Source organism: Hemicordylus capensis, chromosome 6, assembly GCF_027244095.1.
Source record: "Hemicordylus capensis ecotype Gifberg chromosome 6, rHemCap1.1.pri, whole genome shotgun sequence".
In the NCBI taxonomy this organism is placed as follows: domain Eukaryota; kingdom Metazoa; phylum Chordata; class Lepidosauria; order Squamata; family Cordylidae; genus Hemicordylus; species Hemicordylus capensis.
The window spans coordinates 12,245,648-12,266,206 of NC_069662.1; the positions used below are offsets into that span (position 1 = coordinate 12,245,648).

Genomic DNA, 20,559 nt, shown 5'->3' on the forward strand with positions numbered 1-20,559 from the left:
GTCAGGGCGAGCAGCAGCTTGCGGCAGTTGCCCCTCTAGTCCGCTCCGCCACCCTTCCCCGCTCACCAGATCTTATTCGACAGCTGCCTGGCGCGGAATTTGGGCGGACAAGCCAGGAGAAAACACGAAACACGCGCGGCGACCATCATGCAACGCTGGTTATTTGCATCCCGCGAGCTGTCTATCCTTCCCGTTGCGAGCCCGTTTAGCCAACCAGGAGAGATGGGCCAGCGAGCGCCCGCCCATTCAGGCCCCGCCCCCCTCCTCTAGGGCCCCCCAGGGTTTCGGAGAGACGTAGGATGCAAATTCGGGCGTATGCAAATACAAGGGGAAAGGGTTGGCCCGTGGAACGTCGCCGGGAGCGCGCGCGCGGGGAACCGGGAAGAAGGCGGTGTGTTTACAGCTGGAGTCCCTAAGCAGCCGGCGGGACCCTGCAGGGCTCTCAGCTCGGTGGGTTGCAAGAGGGGGAAGCCTTCAGAGGAGCGTGCATGCTCCGCGCGGGGTGCAGAATAATAATGCTGCAAAGATTCTGCTCACAGAGTTAGGGTTCGAGAAGAGATCGGGCACGCTGGAGGGTGTAGATTAGCTTGCTTGCAGATGAATGGGGTATAGCCGGGGGTGTCCAGCCAGGCAGCGTCGCGGGAAGGGAGGTGTCTGTGGGGGGGGTGAGGAAACCTGCCTGCCCACTCAGGCAATCGGAGTCCCCTGGGCTTGGCATCGGAAGGAGCCATTTTAAATGCCAAGGCTCAGTCCTAGAGTAAAGAAATACTTTTTAATTGATTGGCCCTGTTGCGTTTTGATCGGCCTTTCTTCCAAGCACCTTCTGGTGGCATGGTGGGTGAGGCTGAGAAGTTGGTAAGTGGGGCAGATCACACCAGGGCCGAGCAGGGAGGCATTTGAACTCGTCCAAGTTCACCTCTCTATCTTTTATGCTGTATTGGAAAAAGGAATGCTTCTGAGCATGTGCTAAGTGTATTTCTGAAATTACTATTGGACAGCCACAGCCAGCCCCGCCTATTGATGGGTGGCGGGATCAGGTATAAAGAGCTTTTAGCAAACAAGGGGCATGGTCTATGGGTGGGTACCCCGCATTGGGCTACTGGATGGATGGGAATAAGGTCTTGCTTGGGGGATTAAATTTATTGCAGAGCTATGTGCTATGGTGTTTGCTTTAAAAGCCCCAATGTTTTTTAAGTCGCACCCTTTCATAATTTAAGGAAAAAATTGCAGGAGCAGCATCTATGGATGCTTGGAGCTCAAATGCACCCTGGAGGTGTTGGAGTGGGTTGGAATACGTATATGTGAAAGCCACAGAGAGTCTTAGGACATCTTGACAGGTGTAAAGTGGCAGGTTACCAGTACCCTCTCATGTAGATGCATGTGTTATCCTCTGAAAGTTGGTGAGCACTGGGATGAATTAACTCCTGCTAACTGAGCCTTTTAAAGTAGAGACTCTGTTACATTTAACAGGAGAAGATCAACTGTGCTTCAGCCCAGCCCAGCGTCCCCTACCATGGCTGCTGTGGGTGTCTTACCTTGTGGTGGTGCTTTTTAGACTGTGAGCCCCTTCAGGATAGCATACCGCTTTCTTGTTTTTGTCCCGTTTTTATTTAAAGCGCTTGGAACTATTTTGCTAGTGTATAAATAATGACATGTGTATTGCTGAGTCCACCATCATTCTAAGTGAGAAGTGCACACCCTGCTGTGTTCTACTCAGAAGCAAGTGGGTGCTGGCTGTGGGCTCCGTGCCTACTAAGCACAGCTTCATTGCTGTTCTGATGCTCGCTGCCGTTGGAAATTATGGGCGCAACATAGGAAACTGCCATATACTGAGTCAGACCATTGGTCTATCCAGCTCAGTATTGTCTTCACGGACTGGCAGCGGCTTCTCCAAGGTTTCAGGCAGGAATCTCTCTCAGCCCTATCCTGGAGAAGCCAGGGAGGGAACTTGAAACCTTCTGCTCTTCCCAGAGCGGCTTCATCCCCTGAGGGGAATATCTGACGCTGTGCTTAGTCGGCATGGAAGCACTCTGCCTATGCAACCAGCGCCCACTTGCTTTTGAGTAGAACTCCGCAGGCTGTGTGCACCTCGCTTAGAATGACAGTGGGCCGTGCAGTATGTAAGCTGATTATAATGACTAAAATTATCTGACCAAGTCGGTTCTTGTCCATGAAAGCTCCACCAAAAGTCTCTTTGTACTTCAGGTACCCCAAGATGTTCTTCATTCCCTTTGCAGCAATAGATTAGCGCTGCTATTTCCCTGGCACTTGTGTCTGTGTAACTGCAGAGTTTGTTGTGGACGGTGTCAATTGATCCAGCTTAATGAAGAGTACAAAAGTTGCTGTTTGAGTTATGGCTTTCCAGGTGACTCTCCAATGTTGTTTAGGTCTTTCCAAGGGACGGCACTCAGCCCTTTCCACGTGCCCTGGATGGGACGGAAGCGAAAAGCCCCCGAGGCCCAGAATGGGGAGCCCAGCTCCACGGGGGCCGAGCTGGAATTGCGCTGGGAGTGGGAGAGCAGTGAGGGTTGGCAGCAATTCCTGCCTGAGCAGAGTGAGGCCCTGAGCCAGGCGGCCAGGTAAGTCAGAGGGACCTTTGATCCCCGGGACAAGGCATGTCGTCGTTGGCCAGGCTTCTGTGATGTGGGTTCTGTGCTTTCTGCAGGGCAGGAAAGCTCACTGCCAGCATTGGGGAGTCCTCTGTTGACCTGCGCGAGATGGTGCAGCGGGATAAACAGACGGGGCAAGAAACGCATGTGGCTGCTGCTGTCCAGGATCGAGACTCCTGTGAGTGAGGTTTGGGATGGTAGGTCGTGCCCTTTTTGGAGGTGTAATCCTGGCGCATCGCACTTCTGTTGGGCCCCCACTAGCTCAGGGATTCCCAAGGAAGTGGTTGTTGTAGTGATTAGAGTGCTGGACTAGGAGCCGGGAGACCCGAGTTCAAATCCCCATTCAGCCATGGTACTAGCTGGGTGACTCTGGGCCAGTCACTTCTCTCTCAGCCCAACCTACTTCACAGGGTTGTTGTGAGGAGAAACCTAAGTATGTAGTACACCGCTATGGGCTCTTTGGAGGAAGAGCGGGATATAAATGTTAATAATAATAATAATAATTATTATTATTATTATTATTACATTTATAGTTTTGGCTTGTGGCTGTAACATTAAAGAACTTGAACTTACACTTATATCCTGCTCTTCCTCCAAGGAGCACAGAGTGGTGTACTACATACTTGAGTTTCTCCTCACAACAACCCTGTGAAGTAGGTTAGGTTGAGAGAGAAGTGACTGGCCCAGAGTCACCCAGCTAGTTTCATGGCTGAATGGGGAATTGGACTTGGGTCTCCCCGGTCCTAGTCCAGCACTCTAACCGCTACACCACACCAGCTCTCTTATTAAGCAGTTAAGAGCTCTTGTGAGCTAAAGGACCCAGCCACAGAGGAGGCTCTCTGCTAGTCTCTGCATGATTCATTGATCTGGTCTTGAGCTGGTTTACACATGCAGCAAAATGAGTTGGAAGAGTCCTGAGGTTATAGAATGGATTGTGGCCCTGGAGACTGCTGCTGTGGAGTCACATTTATGAGCATTGCCATGCTAACACAAGGAGCAGGCTAGGCATGAGGTTCTCGGACTGTGATTTGTAGAGCATCAGTCTGCGAGCACTATCCAGGTGCTCACAGAAAGGCTGCAGGACAGCTGAGAAATCAGCTTTATTTTATTTTATTTTTACTTTATTGCACTTCATTTTCTATTTTTTGTGAGTTATGAGCTGTGATTTAGCTTATTTAAAAATAAGCTAAATCTAAAATAAGCTAAAAGATTGACTTAAAACAAAGCATGGCCTCTATTGTGCATTGCCATGCGCAGTGCCAGGAAAGGGAACATGAGTACCTCTGAGGACACCCTGATTGCCCATTTCTCACCCTAGTTGAGCCCTGTGTAGAGATTAGCATCTTCTGCATTGCCACATTGCTACCAATATTCTTGTTTCCTCCCCTGCCCCTTACACTGCCCTGGGTGGGTGCAGATTTCATCTGGCTGTGGGAAGGCGATCAAAAAGGCGACTGGCTTCCGTACCCCGCGGACACCTGCCTGGCCTTGCAGGCAGCAAGGAATGGTAATAGAGAGCCCACGGTTGAAGTAACGGTCGGCCGGACACGTTACAAGTTGGATACGACTCGCATGGTGCAGATCAACAGCCGGACCGGATTTGAACGGCTGATGGAATGCAGGGAGTCAGGTACGAGGATACAGGTTTTTATACTTTTAGGGCATGTGGATGTTTAAGCTAAGTTCAGGGCCCAGCCTGTTGCGATCTGTAAATGACCGCAGAGATGTGGGTTTTCTGGAAAATTTTGAATTGGAAATTTTTCCCAAAAATGTTTTCAGGAAAATTTCCCATATGTATTTAATCGTTTCATAAACGGCATATTTCCCCCACCCCACCCTCTCAAAAAACCCTGTATTGTACAAAATTGCTGATGCCCTAAATAGATTGTGTTCTGATTTGGCATGTTATTTGACCTATATATTTACTAAAAACCAAAACCCTTCCATATTTCTCTCCTGTCTACAAATCAATAAAACATATATGTAGTCTCTCAAACACTTCCTAGGGGTAATTGCTTGAAAAAACATTAATTGCAATTTTGAAATTGTTAAGCTTGACTGATATGGCATTGACATCTGTTCATTGTTAGTGACGTATTTTGTGAAATAATGCCATTTTAGAAATTGAACATTTTCCACAGAAAAAAGTATGGAACAATTTTCTGGAATTTTTTACATTTTGAAAAGTGTTCCATAGATTCATGTGTTCTCCTCCCCTTTTGGAAGAAGAAGTTTGAATAGGTAGGATTAAGCTGTCTATGGATAAGAACGATTAATTAGTTGGCCCAGTTTATTTCTTTTATCATACTTCTATACTGATACAAACATCTCTAGGTGGAGTACATATTAAAACACATCAAATATTAAAGCTGTATAGAACAAAAATTCATAATACTGATAAAACCAAAAGCACAGATAAAAACACACTAAATTTAAAAAAAAAATCAGTTAAAAGCCTGGGAAAACAGGTATATCTTGAGGGTCTTCCTGAAAACAAATTAATCAAGAAGTCCAGAAATTAAGAACATAAGAAAACCTATCTAGATCATGCCAAAGGCCCATCCAGTCCAGCATCCTGCGTCACACAGTGACCAACCAGGTGCATCTGGGAAGCCCCCAAGTGGGGAAAAGAAGGCAACTGCTCCCTCCTATTGGTCTTCCTTAGCACCTGATGTTCAGGGGCATGTCCCCCGATCCAATAGCTAGTAGCCATTGATAGCCCTATTCTCCATGAATTTGTCCAGTTCCCCTTTAAAAGTGTCTGGATTGCTGGCCATCACCACACCTGCTTCTTTTATCTGTTCTGAATTTCACAGCATTTAGGTTCCACGGGTGATTCCATATTCTTATAGGACTGTGCGTGTGAGTGTGTGTGTGAGAGAGAGAGATCTCCCCATCAACTTCATCCACACCATGCATCTATAACGGAAAGCTGTTTTGGCCTCACTCATTCACTCACTTGCATGAAACTCCCAGACCAAACCGCAAAAGATAGAAGCATGCCATTTTTGCAGGTAGACCGCAGCCTTCACCCAGACTACCACAAAACCAAACCAAAAGCCTCCAAAAATTCATTAATGTCCCGGAAAATGTGGAAACAGTCTCCCGATTGAAAGCTTGGGGAATAAGATCTCATACAGCTAGGAAAGGCCTAGAGTCACGGAGGAATAAGTCGTTCAGTTTGCAAGCCCTTTTACTAGTAATTTTACAAGTTCAGTAGTGCCTTGTGAAGCCACTGAGCCCTCTCTCCCTCCTTCCCTGGATCGATCCTTCCCCCCCATCTCTTGAAAGGTCAAGCCCCAGGAGTCTTGGGAGTGACTCAGTAAGAGGATTGGAAAGAAGCAGGTTCTAGTGTGACAACCAGAAGACAGACCAAATGCTGTGCAGGGTGTGGGAAGAGGCACTAGGCAGTTACTGGGGTTGGAATGGAACAGCTTTAGAAAAGAGCCAGAAAAAGAGAAGCCAAGGAGGGTTCTGTGAGAGCCCGGCTTGCTTCCCATGCTGAAGGCCCTGGACGGTGCCAGGAGTTGTATCTGAAGTGCAGGAAACTCTGGCGGTGGTCCAGATCCAGCCGGCATCTTCCTGCTCTGCTCACAGCATAAGTGACCCAGGAGTCCACTTGCATTCTGCTCTTTGTTGCTCAGATGCTGCGGCGACGGAGGATGGAGGATCCCAGCTCAGCAGCAGCTCCTCTGCTGCCGAAGGCCCCGTGGCAGCAAAGAAGGCCCGGAACAGAGCGGGCACCCCAGCATCGCAGGGAGGAGGGGATGGCGCAGGTAAGGGCCAAGGAAATGGTAGGTCAGCCTGTGGCCGAAATCCCCAACCAGAGACCAATCCCCAGGGTCTCTGCAAGTGGCTGATGGCCGCCTCGAGGGAGAAGGACGGAAATACACATCCTCTTGTAGGATACCTGTTGTGGGTCTGTGCAACTTCGGTCTGGACTGTGCCACACACTTTCGTGGGTATAAGTATGAACAGTCTTTAAAATGTGCTTTAAAAAAAATCCAGGATTTTCAGGGTGCTATGTCCTGCTCACCAGAGCCAAAGTCCATTCTGGTGGGGTGAGATTTCAGAATCTACACAGCCATGCCTGTGTAGAGGAGAGCTTGTCTTGTGGTAGCAAGCATGACTTGTCCCATTAGCTAAGCAGAATCTTCCCTGGTTGCATTTGAATAGGAGACCACATGTGAGCACTGTAAGATATTCCCCTTCAAGGGATGCATCTAGGTTCCAAGTTCCCTCCCTGGCATCTCCAAGATAGATTCCTGAGAGAGATTCCTGCCTGCAACCTTGGAGAAGCCGCTGCCAGTCTGTGAAGACAATCCTGAGCTAGATAGACCAAGGGTCTGACTCAGTATATGGCAGCTTCCTATGTTCCTAACTCTGGAGTTCTCCAACTTGGGTCCCAGAATGTTTTTGAGCCACAGCTCCATCATCCCAGCCACAAGAGCCAAAGGCCATGATGGGAGTTGTAGCCCAACATCTGGACTACAAGACACCCTCTAACCCGTGTCCTGAGTCTAACTGAGACTCTAACCTGAGAAGCCCCTCTAACCCATGGCCTCGTGGCCATGGGTCTGCAGATGTGGTTGGACTACAACTCCCATCATCCCCACCCACATTGTGCTTAGGGATGATGGGAGCTCTAGTCCAACCACATCTGGGGACCTAAGATTGGGGACCCCAGCTCTCACCTGCCTCTTTATCTCCCTTTAGAGGCTGTGAAGACGTTGATCGTGAAGGGGAAAGCTCCTGTGGATCCAGAATGCACAGCCAAGCTGGGGAAAGTAAGGCACCACCTTGCATGAATGTGAAGAGTTTAAGAGGAATCATGCAGGAACGGGAGTCAGAACAAGAAGAGTCAGTCTAGCTCAGGCTGTCAGCAGTGGCCGGCCGGCTGCCTCCAGGATTTCAAACGGAGGGCACAATAGCTCTTCTTTGGCAAGCTTTACCTCGGAGGCCAGCAACTAGGAACCCCTACTGCTAACTGAACAAAGAGGCACTTTTCAAAGCAGGGATTCTCATACATTTATCAGGAGGAGAGCAACTGGCCCTATCCAACCCCAGCACAGCATCCCTCCAGTAGCTGTTGTTAGTGTTGACCTTTATATCTCTTCTTTAGATTGTGAGCCCTTTGGGGACAAGGAGCCATCTTATTTGTTTATTCTTTAGTTTTCTGTGTAAACAGCTTTGGAAACTTGGTTGAAAAGCAAAGTGATTGGTATATAAAAAGATCGTGGGCGAGCAGTGACTATAGTCATGGGACCTTTTGTGGGGTGGTTGAGGAGTTGGCTTGTCATCCAGTCCGTCCTTCCTTCCATCCTTCAAGTTGGTTGCTAACTAGGAAAGCTTGTCTTCTATGGATTTGGCAGTTCTAACCATATCACTGCACATGTCCCCCTAAAAACCCCTTGACCCATATGGTGAGTCTTTGCACTCAGAGCATCATTGGGTAATGGCTGCCCATGTAGCATCTGAAACCCAGAAGTAGCGTTGCAGGTGAACAGTGTTTGTGGCCGCTAGAGGCCTGGTGCTCTTGTACCTTTGTGCTGAAAATAACCTCTTTATTTCTCTCTCTCTTTCTCTTTCTTACCCCTTTTGTGTTCCTTCCCTCCATGTTCTGACCCACAACAGGCTCACATTTATTGCGACGGAGAAGACGTTTATGATGTGATGTTAAACCAGGTGAGTGGACGATACCCAGCTTTCATTGAGAGGGGACTCTGGGTGGTTAAAGCAGAGGACAGCCCTGGTATATTAGCATCTAGAGCAGGGCTACTCAACAGCAGCCTTCTGGCTATGTTTGGACTACAGCTCCCAGCATCCGCTACCAGTTGAGGAAGTTGAGGAACCATGAAGTAGAGTGTTGGATTTTGACTGGGAAGATCTAGGCTGAAATTTCTGGTAGTTTTGAAGTTATAAGGATGGGAGAGCCATATCCGCTTTCCTTGGTGCGGGAGCTGGTGGGCATGTACAAATATTAATAATATAAAGCTGCTTGGGCCTCACTAACTGACTGATTGACAAGAAACTCCTAGCCCAAACCACAAAAGATAGAAACCTACCTTTTGCAGGTGGGTTCCAGACTTCATCCACCAAAAAAAATCCAAACCTCCAGAAAAATTCATTACTTCCCTGGAAAAACCAGACCAACTCTCACATTAGAGGCAATGGGGAATGAGACCTCATTGAGCTACACAAAGACTACAGTCACAGATGCCATGGAGTCATACAGCCTAGAGGCTGGCTTGCAAACTGCAAGCCATTTGCTGTATCTGTCTATGATATATAAACCATTTTGGGCCTCACTGACCAACTGACATGAAACTTCCAGACTAAACCCCAAAAGATAGAAACATGCCATTTTCGCAGGTGGGTTCCAGACCTTGCCCAGACTACCAAGAAAAATCCAAAATCCATATCCCTCCAAAATATATTATTGTTCCAGAAAATGCAGAAAAACTCTCCCAATGGAAACCATGGGGAATGCGCGTTCATAGAGCTAGGAACATAATAACAGCCCTGTTGAATCAGGCCCAGGGTGTATCTAGTCCAGCATCCTGTTTCACACAGTGGCCCACCAGATGCCTCCAAGAAGCCCACAGGCACAGGGTAAGGGCTCGTCCTCTCTCATGTTGCTCCCCTGCAACTGGTATTTAGCAGCATCTTGCCTCTGAGGCTGGAGGTGGCTCAGAGCCACCAGACTATTAGCATATTCATAGACTTGCCCTCCATAACTTTGTCTAAGCCCCTTTTAAAGCCATCCAAACTAGTGGCCATCACCACTTCCTGTGGCAGAGAATTCCATAGGTTAATTATGTACTACCTTTTGTTGGTCCCAAATTTCCCGACCTTCAGTTTCATGGGATGACCCTTGGTTCTAGTGTTGTGAGAGAGGGTGAAACATTTCTTTCTGTCCACTCTTTCTACTCCATGCATAATTTTATACATCTCTAGCATGTCCCCCCACAGTCGCCTTTTTTCCAAACTAAAAAGCCCCAGGTATTGTAGCCTTGCCTCCTAAGGAAGCTGCTCCAGGCCCCTGATCATCTTGGTTGCCCTCTTCTGCACCTTTTCCAGTTCTATGATGTCCTCCTTAAAGATACGGTGATCAGAACTGTACACAGTGTTAGATTTGTATAAGGCCATTATAATATTAGCATTTTTATTACCAGTCCCCTTCCTAATGATCCCTGGCATGGAATTTGCCTTTTTCACAGCTGCTGTGCACTGAGCCAACACTCTCAACAAGCTCTCCACCACGAGCTGTGCCTCTAGGAAAAGCCTAGAGTCACAGAGAAATTAGATGTTCATGGGCATGCAAACTTCAATCCTTTTTACAAGTATGAAATAAAGACAGAGCCTTCTTCACCAAAAAATGATGGTCTACTGGCAGCCTGTAGAGCAGCAGAACAGCTGCATAATGGATTTTGTCCATTGTCTTGACACCTCCCATTTCCGAATGCATGGCTGCATCACATCATCTAACAGAGGACTCTTCTAGACACTGATATTTTCCAACATCAGCTCAAATCACCAAGGCAGGGGGAGGGTGGCAATCCGCACTAAGAATGTTATGTTATTTTCTTAGCACCATCTGCTGGCAGTCTACAACAATCTGTGAAAAACCATCTTTTCTCATACATATTTTGAAAAAAATATATATTTTCTCATATTTTGAAAAAAGACGGTTTCACTGATTGCTGCAGGAGGCACTACAAATATGATGTGACCTTCCTCTTCTTAGTGTGGGTTCCCCATTTCTTTTTCCGTGGGAATTTGAGCTAATTTTGGAATATATTAGCATCTGGAAAGGTCCATAGAAGATTCATTCAAGGGAATTGGAGAGTAATTTGCTAAGATCCTGCACCCACTGCAGATTCTCTTGAGTGGGGAATTAGGCCAGGTTGGTAGGTGAGATAACTGGAGAAAATAAGGGGCAAAGTACAATCTGTGTATATATTTTTAATCCTGCCTGTGTCTTCTTGGTTCCTCCCAGACAAACCTCCAGTTCAACAACAACAAATACTACATCATCCAGTTGTTGGAGGAGGATGACGCCAGGAGCTACAGCGTCTGGATGCGCTGGGGGCGGGGTGAGTCCCGGGTGGAGAATTGGAATCTGAGTCATTGCAAAGGCATGAGGAGGGGGTTTACCAAAGTGGTGGGGACTGGCTTTTAAAGCAAGCGGGTCTCCAACTTGCCTTGGTAGCCACAGCCTTTGACTTGAAAGTGAAGTTTTGCCAAAGTGAAAGTAAAGTTTTGCCAAATTATGTCGTAAGCCATTCATGTAAATAGCTTAAAAAAATAAGATGATACATTTGTGGAGGATGATTGGTCAGTGGCCATTAGGTACAATATCTGAAGATGGCACTGCCAAGTTGAGTGGCAGTAAAGTTCTGGTTAGCAAAGGGCGATTGTCCATAGACAAAGAACAGAAGAAAGACATTGCCTTAGGGCCCTGCTAGTGAACCGCATGGAATCCGACTGCCTGCTGTCAGAGGAGAAGTCCTAGGCTGGATGGTTCTTTGTTCTGACTTGGCAAGGAAGAGCAGATCTCATTCTTTTTAGTGTTTTCCCCAAGTTCAAACTTGTAGAAAATATGCCCTTCAGCAAGGACTCCTGGGTTGTCTCCCTAGATCTAAGAAGTGACTCTTTCTCCCCAACACCCTTCGCTCTATTCACACATGATGTTGAACACATGTACTGCCATCCGCACCATGCATACTAGGGGCCTGTACCCAGGTTCATTTTTAAAATAAAGCAAGTACAGTCATTTACATAAAATATGTATGAGTATACAGACATCTGTACTCTCATACAACACTATGAGGTCATTCACACAATCAAAATCTGTGTTCTACCCAGGTTTGGGAACTGTGTGTGCTCCCAGTTTTCGGTTTTGTGGAATCAAAGTAGGACGAGAAGAGTTTCCTCCTACCTTGCTAACACACAATCAATTCTACCCAGGTTTTCCTCCTACCTTGCTTCCACACAACCAAAAATTGGGAGCACACACAGCTCCCAAACCCAGGTAGAACACAATTTTTGATTGTGTGATTGACCTCTATGACTGAATAAGGTTCTTCTGGTGGTTTTTTCCTGCCCTTTCCCTTCTTTTATTATCATTTTCTTTCTGTCTCCTTCCTAGTGGGCAAGGCAGGTCAGCACTCACTTGTGAACTGTGCCGGAGACTTAGCTAAAGCCAAAGACCTCTTCACCAAAAAGTGAGTCAAGCTGAAACTCCTTGAGAACTCCCCATCCCATCCCATCCCTGTGCCTTGCCTCCCTCAAGGGGATCCGTCTCTTCCCTCTGCCTATCTTAGGTTCATGGATAAAACCAAGAATGAGTGGGCCAAGCGCAGCAGCTTCCAGAAGGTTCTGGGCAAATATGACCTCCTCCACATGGACTACGAAGCCAACGAAGATGTGGGTATTTTGGATTGGGGAGAAGGTTTAGGGCCTGAGAGTGCTCTTCCTCGTAAGCTCATCTTCTGCATCCCTGCTAGGGTGAAGAAGCAGCCGCTTCACAGAGGACAGCCTCCTGTCCTGAGCCAGTGTCACAGCTGGACTTGCGGGTGCAGGGCCTGGTGGAGCTGATCTGCAACATCCGCACCATGGAGGAGATGGTGATGGAGATGAAGTATGACACCAAGAAAGCACCTCTAGGTATGTGACCCTAGCCTCCTGTCTTAGGTGTTCATCTTAGTTTAGGGTGGGGGTTCTCAACCTCTCTGCACCTGCAGACCCTCCAGGTCCTCAGATTTTACCCATGGACCCCAACCCCATTTATATAATACAGGGGTTCCCAACCTTGGGTCTCCAGGTGTTGTTGGACTACAACTTCCATCATTTTCCTAAGTATCTTGAAAGTTTTCTCTTTAACTCAATTCAACATCTTTCCATCGGTGTGGTTGGAGGATAGATTTTTTTAAAATCAAGCTTATCATTTATATAAATGCCTGTGTGAATTAGGAGAAGTAGAAACCATAGGGCATATTTTACTTTATTGTGTGTTATAGTAACCCACATAGCAAATTGGTAACTCTTCTTTTGTCTGAATTACCGGGTAGGTCAGAGGAAACTTATGTGTTGTATCTTCTCTCCGACAAGAATGCATGCATAACTTTTAGTGTTGTGAAATTCTGTGCTGTAGCATATAAAACTCACCATGAAATTATAAAGACTCCCCTTACTGCAGTTTATTGAAATAAGCAAGTAAATTTAAGGATCATACAGGAATAATTTTGTTTACAAGGTGAATGTGTTATTTGTGCTAATTTAGACTGCTGCAGATGGCTTTATTGTGTTCTGCATGGCTTATTGTGATGCATACTGGTCACAGAAGGTAATAAAGGTTGGATGGTGGATTGCCATCATCCTCAGCCACAGTGACCCCCTGGCCTTCAGGTACGAGGCCATAGCTCAGAGGTAGAGCATCTGCTTTGCATGTAGACGGTCCTGGCTCAATCTTTGACATCTCCAGGGAGGGCCAGGAGGACTCCTGCTGAAACCTTGGAGAGCCCCTGCCAGTCAGGGTAGGCAATGCTGAGCTAGGTGGGTGTTCTTGGGGGCCTTACTGTCATGGCAGTAATATCTGTCATTGGCTCCGTTATTTTGGATAGCTTTCACCTTTTTCTCAGACTGTATATCATTCTGCTTCTTTCTTTTCTTTTTTGTGTAATTTTATATTATGGCTTTTAAGCAGTTTGGATACTCCCCCGGATGTTTTTGGTCATAAGAACAGCCCTGCTGGATCAGGCCCAAGGCCCATCTAGTCCAGCATCCTGTTTCACACAGTGGCCCACCAGATGCCCCTGAGAAGCCTACAGGCAGGAGTTGAGGGCATGCCCTCTCTCCTGCTGTTACTCCCCTGCAACTGGGACTCAGAGGCATCCTGCCTTTGAAGCTGGAGGTGGCCCGTAGCCCTCCAACTAATAGCCGATGATAGACCTCTCCTCCATGGTTATCCAAACCCCTCTTAAAGCCATCCAGGTTGTTGGAGGTCACCACATCTTGTGGCAGAGAATTCCACAAGTGGATTATGCGTTGTGTGAAAAAGTACTTCAGTTTGTTGGTCCTAGATTTCCTGGCAATCAATTTCATGGGATGACCCCTGGTTCTAGTGTGATGTGTGAGAGAGAATAATCTCTCTCTCTCCACTTTCTCCACACCATGCATGATTGCATAGAACTCCATCATGTCTCCCTGCAGTCATCTTTATTCTAAGCTAAAAAGCCCCAGGTGCTGCAGCCTTGCCTCATAAGGAAGGTGCTCTAGGCCCCTGTTCATCTTGGTTGCCCTGTTCTGCACCTTTTCCATTTCTACAATGTCCTTTTTTAGATGTGGTGACCAGAATTGTACACAGTACTCCAGGTGTGGCTGCACCATAGTTTTGTATAAGGGCATTATAATATTAGCCATTTTATTTTCAATTGATGTTTTGTTTTCGGGTCGCTGGCGATAGGTTGTGGCTGTTAAATATTAGAAGCTAATGCTGAGAAGTTGCTGCTGTTGTGGAATTTTATTGTGAAAGATGGAAAATAAGAAGGAAATTGCTAGGTGATTCTGTATAAAGCTTAGTTCTCACACAAGGTCTTTTCTGAACTTTGTTTTCAGGTGTACTCATTCATTTGGGGGGGGGAATGTGGGGTGGGGCAGAGAATGCTGAGCTTCAGAAAGATGTGCAGAATGTGGGATTTATTAAGAGACTGTAACTTTACGCCATCTAAAACCAGGGACCTCATTTCATCCCTGCCATAGGAAAGTTAACGGCGGAACAGATCCGGGCCGGATACCAGTCGCTGCAAAAGGTGGAGGCATGTCTGAAGAAAAAGCAGACTGGCCGTGCCTTGCTAGAGGCCTGCAATGAATTCTACACTCGGATACCCCACGATTTTGGGTTAGTGTGCTGGTCTGGGGACAGCCCCCACACCTGAGCTTCCAGTAGTTTGGGAGAAGGGGCCCCGTGACTTTCAGCCCATTTCTCAAGTTCCTCAGTAACCTTTTGGTCCTGTCTTGTTCCCTCCACATTCAGTACGTCTCAACCCACTTTCCAGGTCTGCAGTGGTAACAATGGAATACGCACTTTCCCCATTCCTGATTGCCCGGCATATCCTTTGTTTTGCAGGGACGACATCCTTTTCTAATTGAATCAATGTCATGTTTTTTGTGCAAAATCACACACACACTCTCTCTCGCAAGTAGATCTGTGTTTTCTCATAAGTCTCTGGTCTTCCTGTCTACCCACCCCTTTGCAGGCTGAGAACTCCCCCACTGATAAACACACTACAGGAGTTACAAGAGAAGACCCAGCTGCTGGAGGTGAGAAGGGCTCAGCGTGATGGCAGACCTGGGGGATCCTGAATATTTAGACAGAGTGCTAAATCACATGAAGAAATGGCTTCTCAGCCCTGTGAGAAATCAGTCCACCAGTTTTGCTAGCCCCCAACTGGAACAACAGGGGGCAGCAGGGCCTTACAGGCACATAGGAAGCTGCCATATACGGAGTCAGACCATTGGTCTATTTAGCTTAGTATTGTCTTCACAGACTGGCAGCGGCTTCTCCAAGGTTGCAGGCAGGAATCTCTCTCAGCCCTGTCTTGGAGAAGCCAGGGAGGGAACTTGGAACCTAGATGCTCTTCCCCGAGCGGCGGCTCCATCACCTGAGCGGGGTATCTCACAGTGACCACACTTCTAGTCTCCCATTCATATGCAACCAGGGCAGACCCTGCTTAGCTAAGGGGACAAGTCAGACTTGCTCCCACCAGACCAGCTTTCCTCTCAAAACACAGGTTCCACTGAGATCTGAACTCTGATCGCTGGATTCAGAGTCCAGAGTGCTAACAATTACACCACAGAACCCTGTGAACCTTGACCCTCATACAAGTGGCAAGGAAAGCATTATTTCCAGAGGCCTAAAATGTTTGGACCGGAGAGTGTGTGGAAGCAGGTGCCGTCTTAAGGGTAGCATTAATTCTCTAGAACTAGGTTCCCAACCTTGGGTCCCCGGGTGCTCTTGGACTACAACTCCCATCATTTCCAGCCACCATGAAGGCCATTGTGCCCGGAATGATGAAAGTTGTAGTCCAGCATTATCTGGGGGTCTGAGGTTGGGAGTCTTTGTTCTAAAGCAAGAAGTGCTGGGCTTCAAGTTTGTCCTTTTGCCCTAGAACCTCTTTCCAGCTGTGCAGAGACTATTTGTGAATTAAAGCCACGCCCACTCCCCATGTTGGGTTGCCGTCAAAAACCTAGGGAGAAGGAAGTGATCGTCTGGGAGGCGGGCCCAGGCTCCAGCAGCACTTTCTCCACTGTCAGTAATATGCTGGGTAGGATGGCGCCATCAGAGCCTGTGCCCGCCTTCCACATGATCACTTCCCCCTCGTCCGACCTCAGCTTTGGCTGACAACCAAATACCAGGGGAGTGCACACAGCTCTCGAAGCTGGGTCGAACTCTTATCCTACTCAGGTTATCATTGTGAGAGCAGCCCTATTCTGCATATCCTCAGAGGTACTCTTAATTACTGTCTCACATCTGAAAGGGTGCAATCCTGTAATTAAGAGCCCAGGCGCAAGTCCTGCTGTCACACACTCACGCTCCTGTCCCCACACTCTGTGGCCTTGCTTTTTGCTTTCATGTTAAGCCCTATGGCTGCATTTTGGACACCACTGGGGTGACTTTGCAGGAAGCGGGTCCAGCTCAACTGCAAGGAAATCTGTTCCACTGGGCTATGCATCTGTCTCTGCTGGCTGATGTGTGACGCTCCTTCCGGGCTTCCTTGTCCTTCCCAAGGCTCTTGGCGAGATCCGTATTGCCATCAAGCTGGTGCGGTCAGAGCAGCCGCACCTGGAGAACCCACTAGACCGGAGCTACCGTGGCCTGGGCTGTGAGCTTCAGCCCTTGGAGAGGGACAACCCCGACTTCCAGGTGGGTGTGGGGGGAAATGGGGAGGCCTTGCCCCTGCTTAGGAGGACCCCATTAGAAACGGCGCCCATGCTTGCTTCCAATTCTTCCCAGATATTGGAACGCTACCTGTTGTCCACACATGCCCCCACCCACAAGGACTACACGATGACCCTGATGGAGGCCTTTGTGCTCAACAAGGAGAACTCCGGGCCCGACTTGGCCTTCCGCTCTGACCTCCCCAATCGGTAAGTGGAAGGAACTGGGCAGATGGGATAGAAGATTTAAAAAGCGGGCTGCACTCCCAGTCTTTCTTCTCATGCTTTTTTACCTCTGCAGGATGCTGTTGTGGCATGGATCCCGCCTAGGCAACTGGGCAGGGATCCTGAGCCAGGGGCTGCGGGTGGCACCGCCAGAGGCGCCTGTTACTGGCTACATGGTGAGTCTCCCACTGGGAATTCCACTTTCCCTGTTGTGCCTGCCTCTTAAGCCTCTTGCTTACATTTCTTCTCTCTGTTCTTCATTTCTCAAGTTTGGGAAAGGGATCTATTTTGCCGACATGTCTTCCAAGAGCGCCAATTACTGCTTCACCACCCGCGAGAAAGACATCGGCCTGCTCTTGCTTTCAGAGGTGAGATCTGGATGCCTTTGACAACTGATCCCTGTTCCACACCAGACAGACACTGGTCAACATTCTAACAGTGACTGACAGAGAGGACAAGGGCACATTGGTGCAGGGAGAAGCTCCTAACAGCACTGGAGCACTGGGAAGTGGCAATATTTGGCACCCTCCCGTTTCCCAGGAAGCCCTCTGTGCCAGCTGGAAATATGTCCCCAAGCACTGCACAACCTTCAGGGACATTTTAGGGTGGCACATAAGACTTCCTGGAAAGAGGAGGCATCCAAAATTATCCTTTCCCTATTGCAGTTACAGTGCTGAGCAACAGTTTGTGAACCTCCTAGAATGGTCTGCATGTTCACATAATTCTCATTCAAAATATGATTTGATCCCTCAGCTAAACTCTGATAAGAGAGAAAAGCAACCCCATTTAATAAGCAACTCAAGAAAAAAGGTTATCTCGTGAATATTCACTCAACAGAGCCAACAACAAACATCCTTGTGTGAAAATGTGAGCCTTTCATTCAGTAGCTGCAACTAAATGTTTCCTGTAACTAGTGATCAGGCTCTCACATCAGCTAAGAGGAATCATGGCCAAACCGGTCTCAGCTCTGTGACATTTGAGGGCTTCCTTTCATGAACAGCTCGCTGCAGGTCACGCCGCTGAAGCTGAATTAAAAGGAACAAGGTCACAGGCCACGCACCTGTTCAGCTGCTCCACGCCGAATATTGAGTGACACATGTGCTCATGAGAATCAGCGCTCACGTTCTCCCCTCTTTGCAGGTGGCTCTGGGCGAAAGCAACGAGCTGCTGCAGGCAAACCCCGAGGCGGAGAAACTGCTGGCCAGCAAACATAGCACCAAAGGGCTCGGGAAGCTGGCTCCATCCCCGGCCAACAGAGCCACATTGTGAGTTTGGGGGGAAATGAGAGGAAAGTTGCTTGATTTGAGTAAGACCCTTTAAAGATGCATTTAAATGCTTCTAGTCCTCAAGGCAGTAAGGATGGGTTTGGAAGCCGGGTGGGTAATGCCTGAAAGTCTCAGAAACCACATTGGGGGCTGTGTAAAAGCTCCAATAGGTGGGGTCTTGCATTGAGCGCTAATGCTGCTGCTCTGTCTAGAAAGAACAGATTGCATGATCTAAATCAGAAGCTCTGGTAAGAACGAATCCCTGCTAACTGGGCAAAGAGGCACCTTTTTAAAGGGGTGATTCTCTTTATTGAGCTGGGGGAGAGCAACTGGCCCTCTCCATCCCCAGCACAGCATCCCTCCAGTGGCTGTGGCTAGTGCCTCTCATGTTTCTTTTTAGATTGTGAGCCTTTTGGGGACAGGGGACCATCTTATCTATTATTTCTCTAAACCACTTTGGAAATGTTGTTCAAAAGCAGTATACAAACATGTAGTAGTAGTAGTATTTTCTTTTCACTATAATCTTAATTGATAATTACCATCTTCACAAGTTGGCCAGCTGGCACAGGTCCAAATCAATCCAGGTATTGTCAAGTTTACAAGGACATAGAGACACTTGGAAAGCTCCCTTTCCTTACCGAAAGTAGGCTAAAAAGACATCAAGATGCAGGAGTGTGCATAGTTACATAGGAAGCTGCCATGTACTGAGTCAGACCCTTGGTCCATGTAGCTCAGTATTGTCGACACAGACTGGCAGCAGCTTCTCCAAGGTTGCAGGCAGGAGTCTCTCTCAGCCCTATCTTGGAGATGCTGCCAGGGAGGGAACTTGGAACCTAGATTCTCTTCCTCAAGCAGCAGCTCCATCCCCTGAGGGGAAGATCTTGCAGTGCTCACACATCTAGTTGATCCAGAATGCAGCACTTCTTGGTCTTTGTACCGCTCAGCAGCAGCATGTGCATGGCTCTGTGTAAGTTGTTATCCCTTTGTTTTTAGGCCTTTGAAATATGTTCATGCCATTGATCCACCCCCCACTCTTTTCCACCACAGCAGGTGATCCCAAACTTGGCTCCCCAGTTGTGGTCGGCCCACAACTCCCATGACCCCCAGCCATGACCTTCCAATTATGGTGGAAGTTGTAGTCCATCATCATCTGGGAACTCCTAAGGTTGGGAAATGTTGCACCGAGGGCAGAGAGGCTTTGTCTTTGGCAAGGCAGCACAGCTTCAGCCCTCCAGCTGTTGTGGGACTACAGCCTCCATCACCCTAGTCGCAGAAGACAATAGTTAGGAATTATGGGACTTGTCCAACATCAGCAGGAGGACTGAGGTCTGTGGCAAATATTCACTAGATCTCTTGCGATCAAAGGCCCCATTTTTGTCAAGTAAAAATGTGTATTTTTCTGTCACATGTATCTCAAGCAGGCCTGGGTGTTTTTGCTGGGGTGTAAATGAGGAACATAGGAAGCCACCTTACACTGAGTCAGACCATTGGCCCAGCATTGTGTACAGTGCAATGACTAGCAGCTGCTCTCCATGGTCTGAGATGAAACCTTTCCCCAGCTCTGCTTACCTGGAGAGGCCAGGAACTGAACCTGAGACTCGCTGCATGCAGAGCAGGTGCTCTGTGACTGAGCTAGAGTCCCTCCAGGTCAGGCCTGCTCAACTTGGGCACTCCAGCTCCCACAATCCCCCACCGCAGTAGCCAGGGATTATGGGAGTTGTAGGACAACATCAGCAGGAGGGCTGAAGTTGAGCAGGCCCGCTCCAGGCATACAATGGCTGTGTGTGACTCTTCTGACATGGGTGCCATTTGGTGACGTCTCTTTTCTTCACTGGCAGGCACGGGGCTATAGTTCCCATGGGTCCAGCTGTGGAAACTGGGGTAGTGAACCCCCAGGGCTACACCCTGAACTACAACGAGTTCATTGTCTACGACCCACGGCAGGTGCGCATGAAGTACCTCCTCAAGGTGCACTTCAATTTTACTCAGCTCTGGTAAGAGGCAACAGACAATTTCCTGACGGACATCAACTCCAAGCAGGGTTTCCTCTACCCACTCCAATGCTTCAAGTGCCTTCAACTTGAGACTATTAAGGACCCAACCCCTGGCAGACAGAGTCCAAGACTGCAACTCGTTTCTCTAACAGACTTGCCAATATGGAGACAGAATTGAACTGAACCCAAATGCAACTCAGAAAGTCCTTGCTACTTCCATCAAATGTGATCTATGCTACTGGCCTCTTAAGTGAATGGCAGATAAACCGGTTTCATCCTGCACAGGTAGTGGCTGAGCAGGGAGCCTAATGAAAGCTAATTGCCGGTTAAAGCTTTCCCTTGTACATGTTTTCTCCTGTTTATGTAAGGTATAATTATTCTGTTGGAAACAAAGCAAATGAACCACTCCACTTGATTTCCCAAAAGCTAATTTAACATTGACTGACAAGGTGAATTATATTGAATTTGCTGCTTGACAGTTAGCTACAGAATCTATTGTCTTTGGTGTGTGTGGATTTCTTCTTC

At 47.9% G+C, this 20,559-nt stretch overlaps 2 protein-coding genes across 5 annotated transcripts in view; one reads left to right on the forward strand and one right to left on the reverse strand.

Moving 5' to 3' along the window:
* LOC128328864 (uncharacterized) overlaps positions 1–177 on the reverse strand; it is a 40,365-nt gene extending 40,188 nt beyond the window's left edge. The window contains exon 1 of one of the 2 annotated variants that reach the window (XM_053259025.1): positions 67–177. The gene's annotated coding sequence lies outside the window, so the exon portion shown is untranslated. The remainder of the gene's footprint in view (positions 1–66) is intronic. The other variant, XM_053259026.1, reaches the window with a different exon arrangement.
* A 106-nt stretch (positions 178–283) lies between these two features.
* PARP2 (poly(ADP-ribose) polymerase 2) lies at positions 284–20,525 on the forward strand. Of its 3 annotated transcripts, none has more exons than XM_053259035.1 (19): positions 284–450; positions 2,388–2,579; positions 2,666–2,787; positions 4,027–4,239; positions 6,254–6,385; positions 7,326–7,396; positions 8,244–8,294; positions 10,609–10,705; positions 11,761–11,836; positions 11,936–12,038; positions 12,119–12,278; positions 14,373–14,511; positions 14,870–14,933; positions 16,402–16,536; positions 16,627–16,760; positions 16,852–16,951; positions 17,045–17,143; positions 17,916–18,040; positions 19,879–20,525. In XM_053259035.1, the coding sequence occupies exons 2-19, from the start codon at positions 2,431–2,433 to the stop codon at positions 20,036–20,038; spliced, it is 2,130 nt and encodes a 709-aa protein (XP_053115010.1). In that variant the 5' UTR covers positions 284–450; positions 2,388–2,430; the 3' UTR covers positions 20,039–20,525. The 3 variants fall into 3 exon arrangements, with proteins under 3 accessions (XP_053115010.1, XP_053115009.1, XP_053115011.1); XM_053259034.1 differs by lacking the exon at positions 284–450 and adding an exon at positions 952–1,037; XM_053259036.1 differs by lacking the exon at positions 284–450 and having other exon boundaries at positions 2,442–2,579; positions 2,666–2,806.
* Positions 20,526–20,559: the final 34 nt, after the last annotated feature.

What these genes read in the sequence shown, in the direction of transcription:
- PARP2 (XM_053259034.1), top strand. An exon ending in AAAGACCTCTTCACCAAAAA is followed by an intron (nt 11,837 to 11,935) that starts GTGAGTCAAGCT and finishes TGCCTATCTTAG; the next exon opens with GTTCATGGATAAAACCAAGA. An exon ending in GCCTGCTCTTGCTTTCAGAG is followed by an intron (nt 17,144 to 17,915) that starts GTGAGATCTGGA and finishes CCCTCTTTGCAG; the next exon opens with GTGGCTCTGGGCGAAAGCAA.